This window comes from Lithobates pipiens, unplaced genomic scaffold, assembly GCF_037356315.1.
Source record: "Lithobates pipiens isolate NorthernLeopardFrog02 unplaced genomic scaffold, aLitPip1_a1.2 Scaffold_13, whole genome shotgun sequence".
In the NCBI taxonomy this organism is placed as follows: Eukaryota; Metazoa; Chordata; class Amphibia; order Anura; family Ranidae; genus Lithobates; species Lithobates pipiens.
The window spans coordinates 383,844,634-383,869,744 of record NW_027507718.1 but is presented as its reverse complement, the minus strand read 5'-3'; the positions used below and the strand labels follow the sequence as shown (position 1 = coordinate 383,869,744).

The 25,111-nt window shown below is 45.3% G+C and overlaps 1 protein-coding gene across 2 annotated transcripts; it reads right to left on the bottom strand.

Annotated features, from left to right (window-relative positions):
* Nucleotides 1–526: 526 nt before the first annotated feature.
* Nucleotides 527–23,563, bottom strand: CDKN2AIP (CDKN2A interacting protein). 2 transcript variants are annotated; one of them, XM_077477276.1, is made up of 3 exons: nucleotides 23,251–23,562; nucleotides 4,744–4,874; nucleotides 527–1,569 (listed from the first exon to the last, which is right to left on the bottom strand). In XM_077477276.1, exons 1-3 carry the CDS (start codon nucleotides 23,493–23,495, stop codon nucleotides 842–844), a joined length of 1,104 nt encoding a protein of 367 aa, XP_077333402.1. In that variant the 5' UTR covers nucleotides 23,496–23,562; the 3' UTR covers nucleotides 527–841. The 2 variants fall into 2 exon arrangements, with proteins under 2 accessions (XP_077333402.1, XP_077333403.1); XM_077477277.1 differs by having other exon boundaries at nucleotides 1,417–1,569; nucleotides 4,775–4,874; nucleotides 23,251–23,563.
* Between the last annotated feature and the right edge of the window lie 1,548 nt (nucleotides 23,564–25,111).

The window sequence follows — 25,111 nt, the reverse complement described above, 5'->3', positions numbered from 1 at the left end:
CCATCTCCTGTACCATGTCCTCAGTCTCTGACCATCTGATGTATGAAAATATTTTTTAAAAACAGTCATTTTCGGTATCGGTGCTGTTTCGGTATCGGTTTTCGGCCTAGTGTATTTTTCATTTTCGGTATCGGTTTCGGCACCAAAAAACCCATTCGGTGCACCCCTAATATTTATAATTCATTCATGTATCTTAGCCCTGAGCACACTCATAAAGGAGGAGTCATAGCTAAAACACTACCAAGTTCAATGACTCGACTCTTAGAAAATACAACTGGCACAGAAAGTGACCATGGGGGGGTAGCAAATACAATCTGACCATTCAACTTAATTTCTGATTTGATTGGCAGGCCCTTGCACCACATACTTGTTTGTAGATCTAAATAAGATAGCACAATCAGATTGTAACGTGAGGTGAACATAAATCATAGCCTTAGAAAGATTATTCTGGATCTTTTAGAGACAGAAATAAAACTCAGCTGAATAGGTTTGGGATCCCGATAAATGGGGTAGGTAATAAGTGCAGTTAGATTTTTAAATCTTTATTCTATTTTTGTATAGAAAGGTAAATATACAAATCCACTAATGTTTTTGGGACTCCAATGGGTGATATGTTAAAGGCAAACTGTTAAATTCTTTTAAAATGATTTTTATACACATAAAACCACAAATTAAATTATCCCCAATGATTCTAAGCAAGTAGAAAAAAAACTGTTACTTGAAGACTGATGACATTTTCATATTAAAACAGAAATACAAAATATCTGAAAAAGTATTCTTGTAACATATAAATTGTAAAGCATTAGAACTCTGTATTTCGGAGTTTGGATGATAAAGTGCCTCATAGAAGATCCTGGGGGTTTTTTAACGCGGGAGGCAACTGTGGGGCACGACACTCATCATCCAACAGAACCAAATCTTCAACCTCACGACCGCTGTACTTCCTCTTGCATATTTTCACCACTAATTTCTTCTTCTGAAAAAGTTTTATTGCCTCTCTAGATGCTACAGCTTGGGCGCTCGCTCTCGTTTTTCCACAACCCATGCCAATGTAAACAGCCTGGCATCTCAGTTCACACACCATGTTTTCCTGAGAAGTTTTGTTTTGAGGTAATTCTGCCAGGTCTTTCAGTGGCACAAAAGCAATATCCAGTGTGGATTTTAAAGTTTTAATACATTCATCAAGTACTTCTGTATAATCATGGTTTGGATTAAACCCACCAACAGACACCAACTTCCAAGCAACTCTTTTATAGAGTTTGTTAAAGAAGGACTGTCGTTCCTTTATGTCCCCCTCAGTGGGTCTGCGGGGGGCTTGCACAGTAGACACGCCAATTTGTAATCCATCTTTCACCGTTTTCTGATTAGATTCATTGCTCACACTGCATTGCTCAGGTGCAGCACCGCTGCCAAGGCCTGTGTCGGTCTGTTGCACCTCTTGGCAATGATCAACCTTCCAACCTGCACTGGTTGATGAATTCAAGTCTTCAGTAGGGTTGGCACAACCTGCATCTGTTCTAGAAGTATCATCTGTAGATCTTTTCTTCAAAGGCTCCTCACTCAGCCCTTCTGCATCACAAGGAAAAGAATGGTAAGTTTTGCACAGTATCACTACATTGACATTAACAAAACATTTCATGACAATAAGCATCTTGCCGTGAGGCATACCCTTTCTATTTTAAATACATCTTTTATTTTCTTGTACACACCCTATTCTTGCAACAGGCTAATGGCAATACTAGGGAGGGAGAAGCAGCAGCAGCACACTGAGCGGCACATCATTTATTCAGTTTCCTGTGAATGACAAGACTACAAGTACCATCATCCATTGCGGCTGTCGGTTTGTTCTCAAATAACTACAAGGGCACTTGTGAGCGATCTCGTAGTTGATTCTTCCTGCCATTCTGTAACTGCCTGCCCATATCAGAGGTACAGGCAGACAGCGTACAAAGTGTCTGCAGGATCCAGGCATAGTACCCACGATCTGAGGATTGCAGGTGAAATGCTTTACAGACTGCAATGTAAAAAATACCTGAAAAAATATGTGCATTTATTTTACAAAAGGTGAGATTATCCTTTAACCATGTTGTTGAGATCTCAGGAGCGGTTAAGTAATTTAGCAAAAAAAAAAAAAAAAGGACACTGGGAAGGGCTGACAATCCGTTCACGAAAATCCTGGGCGTTGTCAGTCTAAAATAGGAATAAGGATTCAAGTATATTTCTGGCAAATCAAATGACAATTTTCAAATTACTGGGTCTTTACAAAGGATAAAAAAAAAAGGGAAGAGAAATTGCATACTAGTTAATCATAAAATACTTACCTTAGATCGATGCTATTACAGCAGTCTCTGTACGCCGCTGTGGCCAGTGACATGTCTCCCGGCGTTATTTCTGTCTCCAGTCACGGCAAAGTTACTGAATGGCATAAGCGAGCCATTTCTTCAGTGTGCCGATGACAATCGGCACATGCTCACATAGTGAATATCTCCTAAACATTGCAAGTTTAGGAGATATTTACGGCACCTACAGGTAAGTCTCATTATAGGCTTACGAGTAGGAAAAAGTGCAAGTTCAGAGTGTACAACCACTTTAAGATCTGCTTTAAATATAAAGGTTTTGGAAAACAGTTAAGTCTATGGGTTTAGTTCCCCTTTAACTGAAAATAAAGACCACCCGTGCCAAGAGAAATAAACTTGCTGCCATATTAGATCATAAGATTTAGGGAGTGAAGCCCACTGACTCCTTGTATTTAATTGTAAATGTACTATCTCCATCTATTTTGTAAAGGACTGCTGGCACTATATAAATCCTGTATAAAAATAAAATACAGATCTTCCTAAAATACCAGCTGGCTAACTTTAATGTCCGTTTTCATGGACTCCACTTGCTCAGCAGGGATCGCTGCGTTGATTCCCGCTGAGCCGGTCGATGACAGGTGGGCAGAGACAGACCTGTCATATCTCTGCTATTGGGGGATTGGATGAAAAATCCACCTTTCCATTTTCATCCGATCCGCAAGGAGGGATGGAAAATAGGGTTTCCATCCGTCTGAATTTAGCGGAGCGAATGTCAGCAGACAACCGTCACTCCATAGGAGTACACTGAGCATCCGTTCAGGTCCGCCTGAAAAACTGACAGGCGGACCTGAACAGTCCGTAGGTGTGAAAGAGCCCTAATGCTGATCCTTTAGCTTTAATACTTTGGTTCACTGACCTGGAAAACACATGCTACAAATGAAACCATAAATACTCATCCGATACTTTGGGTCATTGACAAAGTACTGAAGGCACAGGATCAGCATGACAAGTATTTTCAAAAGAAGAGAGCAGCAAAAGCAACCGTGTTGCATCTGAACTGTAACAACATGCAACAATGTGAACACTTCTGAAATGACACCCTGGATTCTCTGACTGTACAAATGCATCAGCCAGCTATAACATTGTGACCACTGACAGGTAAAGTGCATAACATTATCTCATTACAATTGCATCTAAAAGTGAAAGGGGTCTATTAGGCAGCAAGTGAACATGCTGTCCCTGAAGTTGAGGTGCTAAAAGCAGACAAAAATGGGCAAGCGTAAGAATTAGAGTCTTTGAAAAGGGCCAAATTAGATGACTAGGTCAGAAGAACATCTCCAAAATGGCAGCCTGTGGCTGTTCCTGGTCAACAATAGTCCGGACCTACCAAAAGTAGCCCAAGGAAGGAAAACTGGCAAAAAGGCCACAGGTGGCAAAGATTCATTGATACACGTGGGAAGTGAGGCTGGCCCATGTATTTTGATCCAATAGAAGAGCTACTGTAGCTCAAATTGCTAAAAATAAATAAATAAAAAGTTGAAATCTAAACGAAGGCAAAACTTGTCAGTTTCTATTGCTGTCTGTGTAACCGTTAAGAGGATTCACCCTCTCTATCTTGTTATCACCAAAAGTCAAAGTAAAAGAAAATGGCAAATTTTGGGTTGTCCCCACAAAAACAAGAGGAAGACTTCCAGTGGAGACACTAGTTCTGGTGACTTGAGGACCCCCCAAGGGATTCCCTTAATTTGCAGGGATTTCCTTTCACTTTTTGTTTTGGCTGTGGGACAGGAAGTGATGGTTAATTTCCCCAATGGGACACAGATGGCAAAAATATAATTCTCCCTTACTCCATTTCTACTTTGAAGCTGGTTCTGAAAGAAATGTGTCAGGACACACGGTGCATCACACCAATCAGGCGGTCCTTGCTGACCCGTGTCCACAGGTAAAAGTGCCTACAATGGGCATGCGAGCATCAGAATTGAACCTTGGAGCAAGGGAAGATGGCCTGGTCTGATGAAGGGGAAGAGATGGCACAAAGATGCACTATGGGTGGAAAGAAGCCAGCAGAGGCTTAAAGCTTCTGCTACTGACAGCTTGGTGCCAGATATCACAGCATAATATCAGAGTTTAGTGGAGTCCATGCCGTGACGGGTCAGGGCCATTTTGGCAAGTGAGATCTACTCAATATTAGGTGGGTGGTCATAATGTTATGACTGAGAGACGTATAAAGAAGCAGGAAATGTAGTAAATTCTATTTTGCGTTTCTGCGGTTAGCAGGCAGAGCTCAATTTAAACCAAAATGTCCACCGATTCTTGTGTACAAAGATGCACAATGTGTTATACCGTTTTCACATAAAACACCACTCAATATATTCTAAATAGAAAACACAGCAACACGCTGAACTATATAGAAAACGCCTCAAGTGTACATCTATGTTCTGCTAACCATTGCTACTTGTAATCCCTCTTTTCTTCACCTTGGAAACCAGTTCATCACGAGTTGTACGGACAGGTACATCAGAGACCTTTATATTTTCAGCCATTTTAAGAGCTTTTTCCATAACAAGAGGTGGATAGCTGGAAGAAAAAATAACCAAGATTTAAAATAAATAGAACGGCTATATACAGAGTACTATTAAAGTGCCACTGAACCATCACAACCAAATAGTGGTGTATAGTAGTGCCCCGAACCGTTTTAAAATTCTGAAATCACCATAAATACCTTCACGTTAGCACATCTACCTGGGTACTGCCCGCTTTGTGTTTTTTTTCTTTTGCATCCAGTTAAAACGAAGAATGAGCAGTGGCTGTGAAATGCGATCACTTTCACGCTAAAACTAAAATTTCCCATTAGGCACTGTGCTGGCACTCCTACTGTACAGGTATGCTCGCTCTGTTCTGGGACCTGCTTTTGCTCTGCAGACTATGGGTGTGGCAGAGTATTGCTGTGTGGGCGGCAGTGTTAGGAATGGTAGTGACGATCACTTTAATTCTTGTTACTATGCATAGTCTAACCTGGTTTTTATGCTGTCATGTCAAATTCTAATCCATGTCAGGAGCAAGCATTGGAGTGTGGCTACATTCATACACACTGTGGGACCATGTAGAGCTTGAAAAAGACAAAAAATTAAAAAAATAAAAAAAGATTCTTTTATCAAATACATTTTGATAAAATGCCTTTGGAGAAAGCTATCTTTTAAATAGGAGGTTTACTATTTAAGATACATTCATTATTTAGTTTATTCAGCATGAAATGGAGCATAAGGCTGTATACTCTGCTATATTTACATTTTTGGTAAACTCATTCAATGAATAAAAGCTCTGCAAGCTGAGATAACATGCACTGGCAATTGTATTGTTTTAAATTAAAGAATTTGAGTAGTTTTCCCAATGATGTGATTAACCTAAAATCGGTCCTGATATTGCCGTTTTTACTAACCTGACAGCTTATTCTAAATAGGAAACCTTCATTTTGTTTTAAAATATTAAAGAGTCTAACTACCAGAAAGGAACAGGATTTTTGTACTCACCGACACAGCTCCTCTCTGAAACTAAATGGGTTTGTTAGCCTGCCACTAGGAGAAACTAGGCAAAATTGTAACAATACACAGAACTGTCAGTACCGTCCAGGGGGCAGACCCTGTGCTAACAACCCTCCCTGCTGCCCCAGCAGCTTCAGTACGTCAACAAGCAGTATAAAAGTAGAGAAAAGGAGGGGTGGGTGCTGTGTCGGTTGGTGAATTACAGAGAAAAGGATTTTACGGTGAGTACAAAAATCCTGTTTTCTCTTATATTCACCGACCGACACAGCTCCTCTCTAACTAAATGGGACGTCCCCAAGCAGTGCCAAACGAGGGGTGGGAAAAACAGCATAAACACTTCATCCACCATGGCAAGTGGGAACTAGTGAAACTAAACCCACAAAAAAACAGCAGTGTACGGAAAAACCACCACCATATAACTGGGTATCCTCAACAGGAGTGATCCCCAAGACCGCAACATTGCAGAAGTAATGCAACCCTGCATTAACAAAAAAACAGTACTGTGTTTTTCTTGAAAAACCAGGAAAAAAAAAAATCTCAATTGCATATATAATTGCAAGTACACGGCCGTCTGCAAAACTTTGCAGCCAAAACAGGCATCAGCCGATGCACTGACGTCTACCTTGTAGAACTTGGTAAACGTATGGACAGAAGACCAGGTCACTGCCTTACACACCTGAGCGACAGACGCTTAGTGTCGGAAGGCCCAAGACATTCCAATTGCTCTTGTAGAGTGGGCCTTGACTGGAAAGGGGGGCACCTGCCCCTTCAAGGCGTAGGCTTGGACTACAATCTGTCGGATCCACCTAGAAATGGTAGTCGACGAGACTGCCATGTCCTTCTTTGGACCAGCCACCGAAACTGAGTCTGACTTCTGAAAGGGAGTCGTGGCAGACAAGTACACCTTTAGAGCCCTAACCACATAGAGAGCGTGAAGGACCACCTCTTTGGGGTGCTTCGGCTTAGGACACAGAGATGGTAATACAATGTCCTCATTGATATAAAAAAACCGAGACCACCTTCGGTAGAAAGGACGGTTGCGGACGCAACACCACCTTATCCCTGGGGATGAACAGATAAGGTGACTTGCAAGACAAGGCTGCCAATTCCGAAACCCTCCTGGCCGATGTGATGGCAACTACAAAGACCACTTTCTGGGAAAGAGTCAACAGGGGAATCTCCTTGATATCTTCAAACGGCGGCTTTTGAAGCGCGACAACACCAGGTTCAAATCCCATGGGGGCAACGGTGGACGCACCGGAGGGACTACCGTACCCCCTGAATGAAGGTACTCACCAATGAGTGAGACTGGCAGGGGTCGCTGAAAAAAAAAAAAAAAAAAATGAAATAACAAAAAAGACAGCTAAGGCTGAAATTTGCCCCTTAATGGTGCTTAACGCCAACTTCTGGTCTACTCCTTGCTGAAGAAACAGCAGGATCCTGGATATAGAAAAGGAGCGTGGATGCCATCCTTTCTCCTCACACATGGAGATGTAGGCCTTCCAGGTACGATGATATTTCTTCCGTGAAGATTTCCGCACCCTCAACATAGTTGGAATCACCGAGTCCGACAGACCCTGGTACCTCAGCACCTGGCTCTCAATAGCCATGCCGTTAAAGCCAGCGATGGTAAAGCAGGGTGAAAGTTTGGATCTTGAGATAGGAGGTCCTCTCGTAGCGGCAGTCACCAGGGGGCGTCTGCCACCAGATGCACCAGGTCTGCATACTAAGGACGCTGAGGCCAATCTGGGGCAACCAGGATTACTGGAATCCCCTCGGCTTCCACTCTGCGAAGCAGATGTGGAAACAGCTTCAGTGGAGGAAAGGCGTCGATCAGCTGGTACTGATCCCACTGAGCCACCAGCGTGTCCGACGCATCAGCCCACGGATCTCTTGTCCTGGACACGAATATTGGCACCTTCCGATTGAGACAGGAGGCCAATAGATCCACATCTGGTGTGCCCCATTTCAGGCAAAGCAGCCTGAATATCTCTGGATGCAATGCCCATTCTCCTGGGTCCAGCATCTGTCAACACAGATAGTCCGCCTGCCAATTTTCCAGGGCCGGTACGTGTCGCTCTGCCCACCGAAGTATGTGAGCGACCTCCTGAGCAGTGGCTGAGCTCCTTGTTCCCCCTTGGCGATTTATGTACGCCACAGCCGTGGGGTTATCCGACTGTACCCTGATCGGACGCCCTTGAATATTTAATGACCATGTGTGGAGGCACAGCCTGATCGCTCTCAATTCGAGCAGATTGATCGGCAACTTGGATTCTTCCGTCGACCAGAGTCCCTGAGCCGACTGAATCCCCATCACTTCACCCCAGCCGGATAGGCTGGTGTCCGTTGTGATCACCGTCCATTGGAGAGGTAGGAACGACTTCCCTGACTAAATCACCGGGGATTTCAGCCATCATAACAGGGAGTTTGACGGACTGGCTCACTTGGATCAAGCGATCCAGGGACAATGGAGATTTGTCCCATTTTGACAAAATCTCTTTCTGCAAGACCCTGGTGTGGAACTGGGCATACGGCACGGCCTCAAAGGCGGCCACCGCGAGGTCCCAGGACTCGCATGCAAAAGCGAAGTGACGCCTGCTCGCGATTCCACAGTAGTTTAATCACGGCTCTGAGGGTCTGCACCTTGTCTGAAGGGAGAAAGACTCTCGCTTTCTTGGAGTCCAGAAGCAAACCTAGGTACTCCAGATGCTGGGTCGGTACAACCACCGACTTCTTTAGGTTCAACAGCCACCCAAATTCTTGCAAAAATCTGCATGGTGATTGCAACATCCTCCTCCTCCAACTCTGAGGTGGAAGATGTTCTCAGGAGAAAATAGTCTAGATATCCCACGATCGCAATTCCGCGTTGTTGTAGCAATGCCAAAACTGGAGCCAATACCTTGGTAAGGACTCAGGGGGCTGATGCCAGGCCAAATGGTAGAGCCACAAACTGATAGTGGGCTTCCCCAACTGCAAAGCGCAGAAACTTTTGATGCCGCAGACATATGGTTATGTGCAGGTACGCAACCTGGATGTCCAAGGACACCAGGGAGTCCCCTTGATGGAGTGCCGCGACAACTGAGCGAACTGATTCCATCCTGAACCTCTGCACTTTTACAAAGTGATTGAGGGCTTTCAAGTCCAAGATTGGACGTACCCCTTCCTTCTTGGGAACCACAAACAGATTTGAGTAGAATCCCTGGAAGCGTTCCGATTCCAGAACTGGTACAATCACCCCTCGACTCAGCAAGTCCCTTACCGCCCCCAACAGGGCCTCCCGGCGAACCGGGGGCAAGGGTATGCTGGAGGGGGGGGGGGGGGGGGGAAGAATCTGTTTGGCGGCCAAGAGAGAAACTATCTTGTAGCCTGTGGAAATCAGATCGCAGACCCATTGGTCAGATAATCAGGAAGACCACCAGGCTGCAAACTCCCGAAGGCAACCCCCCACCCGAGACATGGGTGGGGGGCAAACCTTCATGCGGTAGCACTTTTTGTCACCGGCTTGCGATGCCAGGGACACTTTTGCCCGTCCGTGGCCATCCTGTCAGGCTGGGGATGCTTCGCCGAAGCCCCGGTCGGATGAAAAAGCTGTTTGTGAGCGGAAAAAAAAGAGGGCCCTTGCCTGCGGTGTTTAGCGCCTTAGGCTTCCTGGCTTGCAGGAGTAGAGTACTCTTACCACCGGTGGCATTTTTAATATTGTCATCCAATGAGGCTCCAAAGAGCCGATCTTTCTTAGATGCCTGGTCAGCAGACCAGCATTTTAACCAAATCAGGCTCCGCAGCAACACAGCTGACACTGAAGCCCTGGATAACAAAGGGAGGGTATCCAGGAAGCGTCACAAACGTACTTGAGGTCTTGCACTAGTTGGTCCGCCAATTCTACTCAGACAGGAGAAGCCTTCTGCTCTCCCAATTCACGGTGCAAAAGTTTTGCCCACTCAGTCAGTGTCTGACAGAAGTGCAGATGCCAGTACAGGTCGTATGACGGACCCCACAACCGTAAACAAGGAATGAGCCATCCCAGGCCCACTCCTGCTCTGTTACAGGGTAGCTTCTGGCCTCGGTATACTGTGATCCAGGCATTAGTAACCCAGTCATATGTATACCCTGGAGCATTGAAGCTCACCGACCACCTCTGGAGCTGAGGTATGTCGTGGCCTGCCGAGCCGTAGCTGCGACGTGCACACGCTCGATGGCCGGACTGGGGGGGGGGACTACAAGGATAACTTAACCAGCCTGTCACCCAGCCGGCAGTTGATAGAAGATCTCAGGATCATTCATCTTGCGCAAAAGCATAAGTCCTGCATCAAAAAAATGGACTGAAGGGCCCGCAGGATTCCTAGGTCATTCTTCACTAGGCAAAATAAAACTGAAGCTGCTGGGGCAGCAGGGAGGGTTGTTAGCACAGGGTCCGCCCCCTTGGCGGTACTAACAATTCTGTGTATTGTGTTACAATTTTGCCTAGTTTCTCCTAGTGGCAGGCTAACAAACCCATTTAGTTACAGAGAGGAGCTGTGTCGGTCGGTAAATATAAGAGAAATAAGTCCTTACCATTTAAAGAGCACCTGTCATTTTCATGACATGTTTGTTTTATTTACACAGAGTAACCAGATAGCAAACAATTGGGTACTATATTGTGTTTTTGTGCATTAAAATTAAAATTTATTTTTCTCCCAAAAAAAAAATTTAAAAGCTGCTGTGCAAATACCATGTGACATAAAAAAAAATTGCAACACCCTCCATTTTATTCTCCAGGGCCTCTTTAACCACCTCAATTTATGCCCCCTTCCTGCCCAGACCAATTTTCAGCTTTCAGCACAGTCATGCTAAACTGTACCCAAACAAAAATCATTTTTTTCACACAAGCAGAGCTTTCATGTGGTGGTATTTAACCACTTCAGGACCGCCGTATTGCCATTGTACGTCAGCACAATGGCACAGGCAGGCAGAATCACGTACATCTACGTGATTGCCTTCCAGCGGGTGGGGGGTCCCATCGGACCCCCTCCCGCTGGTTACGGCGGACCCGATTCGGTCCAGGAGCGCTCCGTGATGAGGGGATGGCCGTTCGTTTTCGGCCACCCCCTCTGGATCGCTCCTGGCCAATGAGAAGCTTCCTCCCCTGTGTATTGTTTACACAGGAAGGAGGAAGTGATGTCATTCTCCTCGGGGCGGTCTTTTTGACCGGACTACGAGGAGAAGAGTAAAAGTAAGTCTGCACGAACACTACACTGACATGTAGGTACACACAGGCACACAAACCCCCCCCGATCCCCCCCCCGCCCCCCCTCCCCCCCAGTCACAGTGTCACTGATTGCATTGATCATTTCTTTACTGATCAATGCATTCAGTGTCAGTTGTGACAGTAAAAACTGTCAGGACAGTTAGTGTTAGGTCCAGGGTAGCCCCCTATCACCCCCCAATAAAGATTTAACCCCCTGATTGCCCCTAGAGTTAACCCTTTCACCCCCTTTTGCCAGTGTCACTAAGCGATCATTTTTCTGATCGCTGCATGTGTCGCTAGTGTCGCTAGGTAGCTAGTTATTTTTTTAGGTTCACCGCCAGGTTTTTATATCGCTAGGTACCCCGATATACTACCCAATAATGTTTTTAACCCCCTGATTGCCGCTAGTTAACCCTTTCACCCCCTTTTGCCAGTGTCACTAAGCGATCGTTTTTCTGATCGCTGCATTAGTGTCGCTACAGTCGCTAGGTAGCTAGTTATTTTTTTAGGTTCACCGCCAGGTTTTTATAGCGCTAGGTACCCCGATATACTACCCAATAATGTTTTTAACCCCCTGATTGCCGCTAGTTAACCCTTTCACCCCCTTTTGCCAGTGTCACTAAGCGATCATTTTTCTGAACGCTGCATCAGTGTCGCTAGTGTCGCTAGGTAGCTAGTTAACTAGGCTCCCAAAAAGTCCCCCACATGTGGTATCCCCGTACTCGGGAGAAGCAGCAGAATTTATTTTGGGGTGTAATTTGACTTCTGCCCATAGCATGTGTGAGCAATATATCATTTAGTGACAACTTTGTGCAAAAAAAAAAAAAGTTTGTAATATTCCCGCAACTTTTGGCAAAATATAAAATATTCCATGGACTCAACATGCCTCTCAGTAAATAGCTTGGGGTGTCTACTTTCCAAAATGGGGTCATTTGGGGGGGGGTTTTGTGCTATTTTGGCATTTTATGGCCTTCGAAACTGTGATAGGTAGTGAGGAGTTAAATCAAAAATTTGCATCCTTAGAAATCCTGAAGGTGGTGATTGGTTTTCGGGGTGCCGTGCGCGACTAGACTCCCAAAAAGTCCCACACATGTGGTATCCCCGTACTCGGGAGAAGCAGCAGAATGTATTTTGGGGTGTCATTTCACATATAACCATGGCATGTGTGAGCAATATATCATTTAGTGACAACTTTTTGTAAAAAAAATTTTTTATTTATTTTTTGTCATTATTCAATCCCTTAGGACAAAAAAAATAAATATTCAATGGGCTCAACATACCCATCAGCAATTTCCTTGGGGTGTCTACTTTCCAAAATGGGGTCATTTGGGGGGGATTTGTACTGCCCTGCCATTTTAGCACCTCAAGAAATGAGATCGGCAGTCATAAATTAAAAGCTGTGTAAATTCCAGAAAATGTACTCTAGTTTGTAGACGCTATAACTTTTGCGCAAACCAAAAAATATACGCTTATTGACATTTTTTTTACTAAAGACATGTGGCTGAATAAATTTTGCCCTCAATGTATGACTAAAATTTAGTTTATTCGATTTTTCTTATAACAAAAAGAAGAAAATATCTTTTTTTTTTTCAAAATTTTCGCTCTTTTTTCATTTATATCGCAAAAAAAAAAAAAATCGCAGAGGCAATCAAATACCATCAAAAGAAAGCTCTATTTGTGGGAAGAAAAGGACGCAAATTTCGTTTGGGTGCAATATTGCATGACCGCGCAATTACCAGTTAAAGCAGCGCAGTGCGAAATTGCAAAAAGACCTCTGGTCCTTAAGGTGTTTATTGGTCCGGAACTGAAGTGGTTAATCACCACTGCTTTTTTTTTTTTTTTTTTTTTTTTTTATCTTTTGCGATAAGTGAAAAAAAAAAAAAGACTTTGTTTCTATTATATAACTTTGCAAATAGGCAATTCTTTTTTTTATAAATTTGGGCCAAAATTTATACAGCCACAAATCTTTAGTAAAAAACAAAACAAATTAGTGTATATTATTTTGGTCTGTGTGAAAGTTATAGTGGAGCTGCACGATTAATCATCAAAAATTGTTATCGCGTTTTTTTTCCCCCATTGCCATCTTGGAAAAAGAAAGTGTTTCATGGTTCTGTCTATGCAAATAATTCTCTCTGCTCTTCTGAAGCCACAGCCATCCAAATAAAGGGAAGAAAAAAATCTGGGCAGTCTGCCAAAAATCAGAACATTCTTTAGCAGTGAACTTAACTAAAAACAATGTAACAATTTGTCAATGGAATAGACTGTGTGTGTAAGTTAGGAAAGTTTAACCACTAAGGCTTGGTTCACACAGGGGGCGATGCGAGGCGACACGACTTGCCTCGCCGCGACCTCAGCGGCGACTTGCAAATGACTTCTGTATAGAAGTCAATGCAAGTCGCCCCGAGGTCGCCCAAAAGTAGTACAGGAACCTTTTTTCTGAGTCTTAGAATGGTTCCATTGTACAGAACGGGGGCGACTTGTCAGGTCGCGGCACGGCAAGTCGTGTCGCCTCGCGTCGTCCCCTGTGTGAACCGGCCCTTAACCTTTTTCTGACATTTGTTGGTTTCAAGTTAAAATAATTTTTGTTTGCTAGAAAACAACTTAGAACCCCCAAACACATATACATACATACATATATATATATATATATATATATATATATATATATCCTAGAGAACAAAATGGTGGTGGTTGCAATATTGTATGTTTTTTTGTGCAGCGGTCTTTCAAATGCAGTTTTTGGGGGAAAAAAATGACTTTAATGAATTATATATATATATATATATATATATATATATATATATATATATATATATATATATATATATATATATATATAAAAAACACACACACACACACACACTAACCAGTAAAGTTAACCCAATTTTTTTTTTTGGGGCAACATGAAACATTTTACACTGAGAATCGTGATCTTTTTATTCTAAGTTTTAAAAAATTGTGAGTCTCATTTTGTCCAGAATCGTGCAGCTCTAAGTTATAGTCTACAATCTATGGTGCCAATCATTAAAAATTGATCACACTTGATGTACTAACAACCTATCATTTCTTGAGGTCCTGAAATGTCAGGACAGTACAAATACCCTCCAAATCACCCCTTTTTGGAAAGAAGACAGTTCAAGATATTTAGTAAGAGCAGAAAACAAACACTCTTGCGCACAAGTATGTTGATCAGGTGATCTGCAGTTCGAATTGGATAATGTCTCAGGCCTTGCTGCGCTCCAGGATGGGGGTATCCTAGCAGTCAAAATATTAAAAAAAAAAAAAAAATGGAATTACGTACCGGTAATGTCCTTTTCCAGGAGTCTTTCAGGACAGCCACCTTAGAGAGACACCGGCTCCTCCCCTCTGAGGAAACACCGCCTTCAATTTCATAATTTAAGCCTCCTCCTCCCTTCGTTCCTCAGTTCTTCCAGAGTACCTCCGGCCAAACTGGGGAGACACAAGAACACGTCAAACAAATAAACTTTTTAAGTCTTACCTGACGATCTCATGTAATGAGTTCCCGATGATCTGCAACAATTTGGGTGGGAACCGGTGCTGTCCTGAAAGACTCCTGGAAAAGGACATTACCGGTACGTAATTCCATTTTTCCCCAATCGTCTTTCAGGACAGCCACCTTAGAGAGGATAAGCGAGTATATTACCTTAGGGTGGGACTACTGCCTGTAGCACCTTACGACCAAAGGCTTGGTCTTTGGCTGACAGAAGATCCAGTCTATAGTGTCTCACAAACGTAGAAAAACTGGACCACGTTGCAGCTCTACAGATCTGTTCCGGAGACGCACCAGCCCACTCTGCCTGAGAAGTTGCCACGGCCCTGGTTGAGTGTGCTCTAATACCAGCTGGAGGATCTAATCCCCCTGCCACGTATGCCTGCCCAATGGCTAACCTTAACCATCTAGCTATGGTACGTCTAGAGGCTTTGGAACCCTTCCTGGCCCCTGAAAATAAAACAAAAAGTGAATCTGTCTTTCTGAACTGACTTGTGCAGTCTAAATAATAAAGAACACATCTTCTAACATCTAGTCTGTGAAACATGTGTTCCTGTTCTCTAACTGGATTTGAACAAAATGTAGGTAGCACAATCTCCTGCATCCTGTGGAAACTAGAGGCTACCTTAGGCAAAAAGGCCGGATCTATCTTCAAAATCAGACGATCCGGAAAAACCTGAAAAAAGGGAGCCCTGACAGAAAGGGCTTCGAGTTCACTTACTCTTCTTGCTGTAGTGATCGCCACCAAAAACACCGTTTTGAGAGTGATCAGCTTTAATGAGCAAGATTCTAACGGCTCAAAAGGTTCCCCTGTGAGAACCTGTAAAACTAAAGAAAGATCCCAAACCGGGAAGGGGGAGCTTGAAGCTGGTCTTTGCCTACCTAGGGCCCTGAAGAACCTTACGACCCAAGGATCTGACGCTAGATGTTTCTCTAAAAACACGCTCAAAGCGGAAACCTGAGCTTTTAGTGTTCCAAGCGCTAACCCCTTATCCGCCCCTGCCTGTAGGAACTCTAGAACGGCTATAGGGCTATGCACGTTGAAGGAACCCTCTGAACACCAGCTGTTAAACCGTTTCCATACCTTTAAGTAAATGGACTGGGTTTCCTTTTTCCTACAGTTTAGAAGAGTGGCTACCAACCGGTCTGAGAAGCCCTTGGCTTTTAGCAATTCTTCCTCAGAAGCCACGCTGCCAGGTTCCATCGTCCTACCTGAGGGCAGAACACCGGACCTTGAGACAGGAGATCCTCCTGCACTGGGAGAATCCAGGGGGGTTCTACAGACAGGCCCTTCAAGATCGAGAACCACGGCCTCCTGGGCCAGTGAGGTGCAATTAGAATGAGGGTAGTATTCTCCACTTGAAATTTCCTTAATACTGCTGGAATGAGCACTGGAGGGGGGAAAGCATAGCACCTGGAGAAACCCCAACTCTGTGCTAGTGCGTCCACCGCCAATGCCCCGTCCCCCCTGTTTATGGAGAAGAACGTTGCTACCTTCGCGTTTTCCCTTGCGGCAAAGAGATCTATTGCAGGAATCCCCCATCTCCGGGTGATCATTTCGAATATTTCCTGCTTGAGAACCCAATTGCCTTCTCTCAGAGTTCTCCTGCTGAGAAAATCTGCCACCTGATTTTGTTCTCCCTTCAAGTGGATTGCTGAAAGGGACAGGATATTTGCTTCGGCCCATCTGAGGATGGCTTCCGCTAGGGCCCATAAGGACTTGCTCCTGGTGCCCCCCTGTCTGTTGATGTAAGCTACCACCGAGGAGTTGTCCGACCTTACCCTTACGTGATTCCCCCGGAGCTCCTTCTGAAAGGTTCTGAGAGCTAGATCTACTGCCCTCAGCTCCCTCCAATTCGAGGATCTCCTCGAGTCCCTCTTTTCCCAAATACCCTGTATTAATTGGGAGTCTAGGTGTGCCCCCCAACCTGAGCTGCTTGCATCGGTCGTGACCACCCTGGAGGTTGGCATGACCCACTCTAGACCTTGGGACAAATTCGCTCCCTTCCTCCACCACCAGAGGGACCTCTTTACCTGATCTGGAATCGAAACCAGAGAATCCAAAGATTCCTGGCTGTGATCCCAAACCTTCAGCACAAATAATTGTAGAGGGCGGTAATGTAACCCTGCCCACTGAACCGCTGGAAGAGCGGATGTCAGCAACCCTAGCGCTGACATGATCTTCCTTATGGAGATCTGGTGGTTGCCCTGAAGAAACAACAGAGCCCTGTCTATCTTTTGAATTTTTTCCAAAGGAAGAAAGACCCTTTGTACTGTTGAGTCCAACTCGTACCCTAGGAAAGTGACCCTCTGGGAAGGGATTAAGTTGGATTTCTCCAGGTTCAGGAGCCAACCCAGGCTTACTAACAGGTTTCTTGTGACCTGTAAATCCTGAATTAATTGTGCTGGGGAAGGGGCAAACAGAAGGAGATCGTCGAGATATGCGATCACCGAGATTCCCCTGAGACGCAGAAATGCCAGAACTTCTGCCATCACTTTGGTGAAGATTCGGGGGGGGAAGAGGATAGTCCGAAAGGAAGCGCTCTGAACTGAAGGTGTAGTACTTCCATTGGAGTTCTCACTGCCAGTCTGAGAAAACGCTGGTGGGACTCTGCGATTGGAATATGCAGGTATGCATCTTTCAGATCTATTGATGCCATGAAGCAGTTCGGAGGTAGGAGTGCTTTTACTGAGTAAACCGAATCCATCCGAAACCTTCTGTAGGTAACTGAGACATTCAGGGGCTTCAGGTTCAGGATGAGCCTGAACTTTCCCGAAGGCTTGCGAATCACGAAGACGTGAGAGTAGAAGCCTCTGCTTGTCTCTCCTACTGGAACCCGTACTACCACCTCCTGTTCTTCCAACTCCTGAAGAGAGGAAAGAAGGGCAGATGATTTTTCTGCGCATTTTGGCAGCTCGGTGACAAGGAACCTCAGAGGAGGGAGTTCCGAAAACTCCAAATGGTAACCTCCTCTGACGATCCCCAAGACAAACTGATTGGAGGAAATCATTTCCCACTGTGGGAGGAAGGCCCCCAATCTTCCTCCCACCGTGACCCTGTCACTGAGATTTTTTGGGCTGTTCAGGAGGGCGAAAAATTGCTCCCCCGGGGCCCTTGCTTTTGAGTCCCCAACTTTTCTTCTGCTGAACCGTACGGGGTGGTACAACCCTTTTCTGGGGACGAGTCTTTCTTTTAGCTTGTTCCCCAAATTTCCTTTTAACAGGAAAGGCCTTTCTTTTGTCTGCTGTGCGATCTAGCACTGTTTCAAGACCTGGTCCAAACAGTAGATCTCCTGTAAAGGGGATTCCACAAAGTTTAAGTTTGGATGCATTGTCTCCAGGCCAGGTCTTCAACCATAAGGCTCTCCTGGCAGAGTTGGTCAGGGCCAAGGACCTTGCCGACATCCTCACGGATTCCGCCGAAGCGTCCGCTATGTAGGCTATCCCTTTAAGAAGCATGGGAAAGGAGGATAGAATAGTCTCCTTTGCTGTCCCTGCTTCAATGTGTGCGCTAATCTGGGTGAGCCAATACTCCATGTTGCGGGCCACCACCGTGGTTGCCATGGCTGGCTTAAGATTTCCCTGTGACGAATCCCAGGCCTTCTTAAGAAGGTAATCCATCCTTCGATCCATAGGGTTAGACAGTACCCCCATATCCTCAAAGGATAGATCAGTGTGTCTGGACACCTGGGAAAAAGCAGCGTCTAGTCTGGGAGATTTATTCCAGACGAGAGTCTCTTCCTCCGAAAAAGGAAACCTACGTCTTAATGCCCCAGAAAAGAAAGGTTTCCTTTCGGGATCCCGCCATTCCTTCTTGATGGTATCGATCAAGACGTTATGCACTGGGAACACCCGCTTCTTTTGTTCCCCCATGCCCTTGTACATCCGATCATGGAGTGACAATGTCTTAGTTTCTTCTTGAATGCCTAAAGTGGTATGAATCGCTCCCAAGAGCTCATCCACATCCTCCAGGGAAAGCTTATACCGCGAGATTCTGCTGGATTCCCCATCCAACATCTCTGCGTCAGACTCCCCCTGGGAGTCTGAAACGACACTGTCAATTTCCTCCTCAGCTTCCTCCCTGGGACCCTCTGAATTCTCTCCCCTTGCAGGAGGAACATCCACAGGGCTGGATGGTACACTCTGCTGCGCTGGTGTAGGAGTGCTCGGAGGCTGGGGCCACTGAAAACTGGAAAAAAAGTTTTGGAAGGACTGAAAGGTACCAGAGAGTTCCTTCATAGAAGCTACCAGATCTGCACCCTGCTCTACTGCCTGTTCCTTAAGTAAATCCTCAATACATTGTTTGCAAATAGCTTTAGACCAAGAGTCTCCCATAGACGTTCTACATGAAGGGCACTTCTTCTTAGAACCATGGGGGGACTTGCTCGTGGCTTTCTGAAAGACACAAAACACAGGAAGGGGCAGCATGAGCCTAAAAAACAGCAACACCAGCGCTACATAGAGGACCACCGGGAGTGCCCCCCCTAGGATCAACCATCACCAGGATCCCAGACACACTACCCTTCCCCCCGACCACCAAGGAGGAACACCAGTGGAGCTACTGGATACAAGTAAGGGAACACCTCCCCAGGTTTCCTCTTACCTTCGAGTGGCTGGTGCTATTATCTCCAGGAGTTTTTGAAGCCTCTGCCTCGGACATTCTCCCGTTGAGGAAGCGTGGTACGAATGCGCCTCTAACAGCTACCTGTGCAACTGTGAAAAGAGAGGCTGCACCAGCCGAACGCTAGGTTCCCTTTCACGTGCCGCGTCCGGAACCGGAAGACGCGGATCGAACGAAGGGGTCCGCCCCCACCGGAACTGACGTCGCCCGCCTACCGGTCCGGCTTCCAGCTCCCAGCCGGCTGCGTACACAGGGGGGCCCTGGACGCCTTCGTTCAGCACCCCACTGGGCGAAACGCAAGGATGAACCTCTCCAAAGACTTCCTGCTTTCCCCAAGCGAAGATTGGAGTGCGTGTAAAGGTCAGTCGAGTATTCAGCTTCCCCAGCCGACTGGACTGTTTGTTCCGTTGAAACCCCCGCGGGTGAACGAACGGACGACCCCATAAACTTCCCGCTTTCCCCAAGCGGAGTTTAGGGTATATGGACAGTACGAACACTTCAGCTCCCCGCTGATAGGACTGTCCTGGACCGACCGATGAACGGTCGGATAGCCGAACGGGGCCAGGGCTCCGCTCGGATGGCTTCAGTTTCACCAACCGAATTTAGCCTTAAGGTTCCTTGGCGATGTCTCCCCGCCGGAGGAAACACCATAACTGAGGAACGAAGGGAGGAGGAGGCTTAAATTATGAAATTGAAGGCGGTGTTTCCTCAGAGGGGAGGAGCCGGTGTCTCTCTAAGGTGGCTGTCCTGAAAGACGATTGGGGAAAAAAAGGGGGGGAGGCTCTGAGGAAGACGTTTATCCTTCGAAGCGCATCAACTAGCAGTGGTCTTTGTGTCCTCTTTTCACTATTTGAAGACTGTGGCCATCAGACCAATTGCCATCACCTAAAGGCTTCTTCTTACATTGCGTTTTGTTTCAAGTTTGTGAGTATTTTTTATATTCTTATTTAATAAACTCATCTAAGGATAATGCACAAGGCTGGTGCACCCTCTTTCTATTCCTATTTTTTATTTAGTAAAAGGCATGGTGTATTTTTGAAGTTGTAATTTTTCCCCCACAATTCTTAGGATTTTTTTTTTTTTTTAGACAAAATTCTCATAAGTTATTTCTCACACACAGCATTTCATTGGCTCTTTACCCTGTTTGGGGATGGGCTAAGTCCCCCTTCCCGATTGCTGCAGCGAGGACATCATATGACGTCCACCCAGAGGGAGATTTTCCTGCCGGCGTCATTTTACAATGGTAAAATGTTTTTTTTGAATAAATTATATATAAAAAGGCCTGGTCTTGTGCCAGTTCACACCTCAAAAACATCCTCCACATTAGTGCATTTCTGTGCGTTCCTACATGCATTACAGATAGTTTTTCCCCACTGTACTGGAATCCGATGCATTTTTTTTTTTTAACCGCTTCAGACCCAGAAGATTTTACCCCCTTCCTGACCAGAGCACCTTTTGCAATTCAGCACTGACAATTGCGGGGTCGTGCGAAGTAGCTCCCAAACAAAATTCACGTCTTTTTTTCCCCACAAATAGAGATTTCCTTTGGTGGCATTTGATCACCCCTGCGTTTTTTATTTTTTGCGCGATTAAAAAAAAAAAAAAAAAAAAAAAAAGTGACAATTTGGAAAAAAGCAAAAAAAAAAAAAAGTGACAATTTGGAAAAAAGCAAAAAAAAAAAAAAAAAAAAGCATTATTTTTTTACATTTTGCTATAATAAATATCCCCCAAAATATATAAAAACACATGTTTTTTCCTCAGTTTAGGCCGATATGCATTCTTCTACATTCTTGGTAAAAAAATAAAATAAAAAATTGCAATAAGCGTTTATTGATTGGTTTGCGTAAAAGTTATAGTGTTTACAAAATAGGGGTTAGTTTTATGGCATTTTTATAATTTTTTTTTTTTAATAGTAATGGCGGCCATCTGCGATTTTTATCGTGACTGCGACATTATGGCGGATATTTTTGGGACCATTGTCATTTATACAGCAATCAGTGCTATACAAATGCACAGATTCCTGTGTAAATGACACTGGCAGTGAAGGGGTTAACCACTAGGGGGCAGGGTAAGGGTTAAGTGTGTCCTGGGGTGTGTTTCTAACTGGGGGGGGGGGGGGCGTGGCTACATGTGACATCACTGAACTCTGCTCCCGATCACAGGGAGCAGAGATCAGTGACACTGTCACTAGGCAGAATGGGGAGATGCTTATTTACATTAGCATCTCCCCGTGAGATGATCACAGGTATCCCCGAGGCGATTGAGTCCGCGGGACCCGCAACCCGATCACGGAGGTCCTGGCCGGCGTGTGCCTCTGGCTGCAAATTTAAAGGAATGTACCTGTACGCTCATTTGCCCGTCCATGCCATTCTGCCAACGTATATCGGTGTGCGCTGTTCGGGAACCGGTTAATGCTTTTTTCTGAATTCCAGTACAGTTCTGTATAGGAAAAAAGCAGCATGTTGCTTGTGCACAGAAGCATGCATCTCTAAACGGTATTGGAACCACACATAAGATATTGCCACAAACGTTAGAGCAATAATTCTAGCGTTAGGCCTCCTCTAACTCTAAAGAGGTAACCTATAAAAGGCATTTAAATTAAAAATGGTGTTTGCAAAAGTGTTGTGCAAATACAGCGAGACAAAAAATTGCAGCGATCGCCATTTTATTCCCTAGGGTCTATGCAAAAAAAAAAAAAAAAAAGTATAATGTTTGGGGGGGGGGGGGGGGGTGTTATAATTAATTTTCTAGCAAAAAATGCTGGTTTAACCACTTCCCTACCCGCCCATAGACTTCCGCAGATGCGATCTATCCTGGGCAGGAGTCATGATGTCCTTGGCTTCCTGGCAGCATTGGGGGCAAACATGCGTGCCACAGAGGAGCTAATGCTCGTGCCCAGCTTACAGCTTAGTTTCCCTACGTGTTCTGTAACAACGTCGGTGATAAAATACTTTTTTCCTGAGTAAGCACCTTGTTGGCTGCTAGGCCTTGTGAGAGAGGGACTATCCAATCTGAGTGTTCATCCAGCTGCGAATGGCTATTCTCTGGATGCAGTCAAAGTAAGCAAGTTCTTTAACTTTTTTGGACTTTGACATTGAGAATACCTGAACTACCTTTTCCAACCCTCTGATCCCAAGTTGAAAGACTGTTCAATGGTTTGAGTTTTTGCAAATAAAATCCATTCAAGTGGATCTATTGTCAGTTTCAAGTTACTGGGCCATCTACTACGGGACATCCCCTAGACGTGTCACAAGGAGAACGGAGGGTAACGGTAACCCCAGAAATAACCAGCAGCTCCTTTGGGGGTTAGTGCTACACTAGAAAAAAAAAAAAAGACAAATCTATCCCCCATTTTGTAGGCGCTTTTACGCAAACCAACCAATATACACTTATTGTGATTTTTGTTCGGCGAAGCCGTCACTCCCACGCATGTGCACCAGAGCCGCCGCACGCAGCATATTCGCCGTTGACTGTGCCGCGCTCAGTGCGCCGTAGACAGCGGTGCCAGTCTTTCGACAAACGGTTTAGGAGATATTTCTTGGACCTACAGGTAAGCCTTAATCTAGGCTTACCTGTAGGTCAAAGTGTGTTGTAAGGGTTTACAACCACTTTAAAGCAAAACATTATTTTATTTTTTTCCCCTAACTTGTTGCTCTTCTTTTGATTATAGCATAAAAATAATAATTGCAGGGGTGATCAAATAGCACCAAAAGAAAGCTCTAATTGTGCGGGGGGGGGGGGGGTAAAATACGTGTACAGTGTAGCATGACCGTGCAATTGTCATTCAAAATGTTACAGCGCTGACAACAAAAAATTGGCCTGGGCAGGAAGGGGGTGAAAATGCCCGGTATTGAAGTAGTTAAACTTGTAAACAAAAAGTGCCAGAAAAAGCCTGGACTTAGTGGTTAATCCCACATACTGAAACATGCGCTGCTGGATCGCACAGGTGTGAATGGGCCCCATCATCAGCCTTAGATTTCCCAATGACATCTAATCTCAGGACACAGCTGTTCATTGGCGCCCAGCCCGGCGGGCCCCGCCCTCCACATACATACCGGCACCCGGTGAAGATGTGGTTGACCCACACCATGGAGTAAGCGAGGAGCCGGTCCAGCCCCCGGTGGTTGGAGTCGGGCGGTGGTGGCGGCTGCCCGGGCCCGCAGAAGTCCTCCAGGTTCCGCAGAATGAACTCTCTCCGGTACAGCCATAGCTTGTCCGACTCACACTCCCCCCGCACCCCTTCCAGCCATGCCGCCGTCTCCCGGTTCTGCCTCAGGAACTCCACAACCTCATCCTCCATCGCCCGAAACAAGCGAACAACCTCCCAAACTCTACGATCTGCGAGCACGCGTCAGCAAAACGTCATCCCTCCGCCTCGCCTCTGCGTCCCGGCGCTGCTTCTGACGCACCCACGTGACCGAAAGTGCAACTTTCGCCATGTTTTACATGGGCAAAAGAAACTTGTCTGGGGTGTGTAGAGTTCTGTGTGCTGTTATTAGTGAGGTGTGTTATTACCGTGCCCAATAATAGTCTTTAGTTTTATAAGCTACGGAGCTAACTACCTATACCCAGATAGTGTGATGAAAATGAGACCGTGCCGCCCATTCATAGGAAATGTGCAAAATCTGTACATATATGTGTGTGTGTATGTATGTATGTATGTATATATATATATATATATATATATATATATATATATATATATATATAGTCGCCAACATTGTAAAAAAAAAAATGTATAGAGTCTTATTATAATTAGGGGGCGGGGCATTCATTTGTAGGCATGACAGCAAAAATGCAACGTGCCGTACCGAAAAATGAGTGTGGTTTATATGGGCGTAGTTCAAATAGGGGGTGTGGTTAGAGTCTGAGATGAATGAGAGATGGAGAAAGAAAGGGGAAAAGAGGGAGGGAGAGAGAAGGAAGGAAAGAGGAATGGAGGGACAGCAGGCCCAGATCCTACACCACAATAGAAATATGTGTATTACAGAGTTTAATAAATCGGCAGATAAAGATGCTCCAAACACCTGGTGTTAGCGCTTTAATCATCCCAGCACCATGGTTGTTGTGGTGTCAGGATGATTGAAGCGCATTATTACTATTATTACATTGTAATCATTCAACTCTTTATAATCCAGATTCAGTGGGACCCCTGAGTGTGTCACCTGCCACGTTGGCCTGCCATCAGGTGCCCCCAGCAGAGTCCGTCCTTGCATCAGGTGCCCCCAGCAGAGTCCATCCTTGCATCAGGTGCCCCCGGCAGAGTCCGTCCTTACATCAGGTGTGCCTTCTTCCATCAGGCATTCCCAGCAGGAGTGCCTCCTTATATCAGATGTCCCCAGTACAGTACCTCTTACATCAGGTGTCCCCGGCAGTGTACCTCTTACATCAGCTGTCCCCGGCAGAGTGCCTCTTGCATCAGGTGTCCCCAGCGGAGTGCCTCATACATCAGGTGTCCCCAGTACAGTACCTCTTACATCAGGTGTCCCCAGCAGAGTGCCTCTTAAACCAGTGCCCCCAGTCGAGTGCCTCTTAAATCAGTGCCCCCAGCGGAGTGATTTGGGGGGTGCAGGAATGATGGTGACTAGGCGGGAGGGGGATGCAGGCATGGTGATGACATGAGGGGGAGGGGGCGCAGGCATGGTGTTGACATGGGGGGGAGGGGGTGCAGGCATAGTGTTGACATGGGGAGATATATATATAAAATGTCACCAAAAAACAATGTGCAGTATATCAAATACAATATTGCTAATAAATTTACGAAAAACAATGCATAATTCGACATTAAAGTGTTATTAAACCCAAAACAGTAAAAGCAGTCTGTATATGCAGTAAAAGCATGCTTGTTACACTCACTGTGGAACCTCAGGGGTTAATCCTCCACATTGTGTTAAAAGGCTGTTTGATCCTGTCTTC

What these genes read in the sequence shown, in the direction of transcription:
- CDKN2AIP (XM_077477276.1), bottom strand. Translation starts at nt 23,495, where the DNA reads ATGGAGGATGAGGTTGTGGAGTTCCTGAGGCAGAACCGGGAGACGGCG. An exon ending in CACATCTTCACCGGGTGCCG is followed by an intron (nt 4,875 to 23,250) that starts GTATGTATGTGG and finishes TTTTTCTTCCAG; the next exon opens with CTATCCACCTCTTGTTATGG. An exon ending in AGGGATTACAAGTAGCAATG is followed by an intron (nt 1,570 to 4,743) that starts GTTAGCAGAACA and finishes CTTGTGATGCAG; the next exon opens with AAGGGCTGAGTGAGGAGCCT.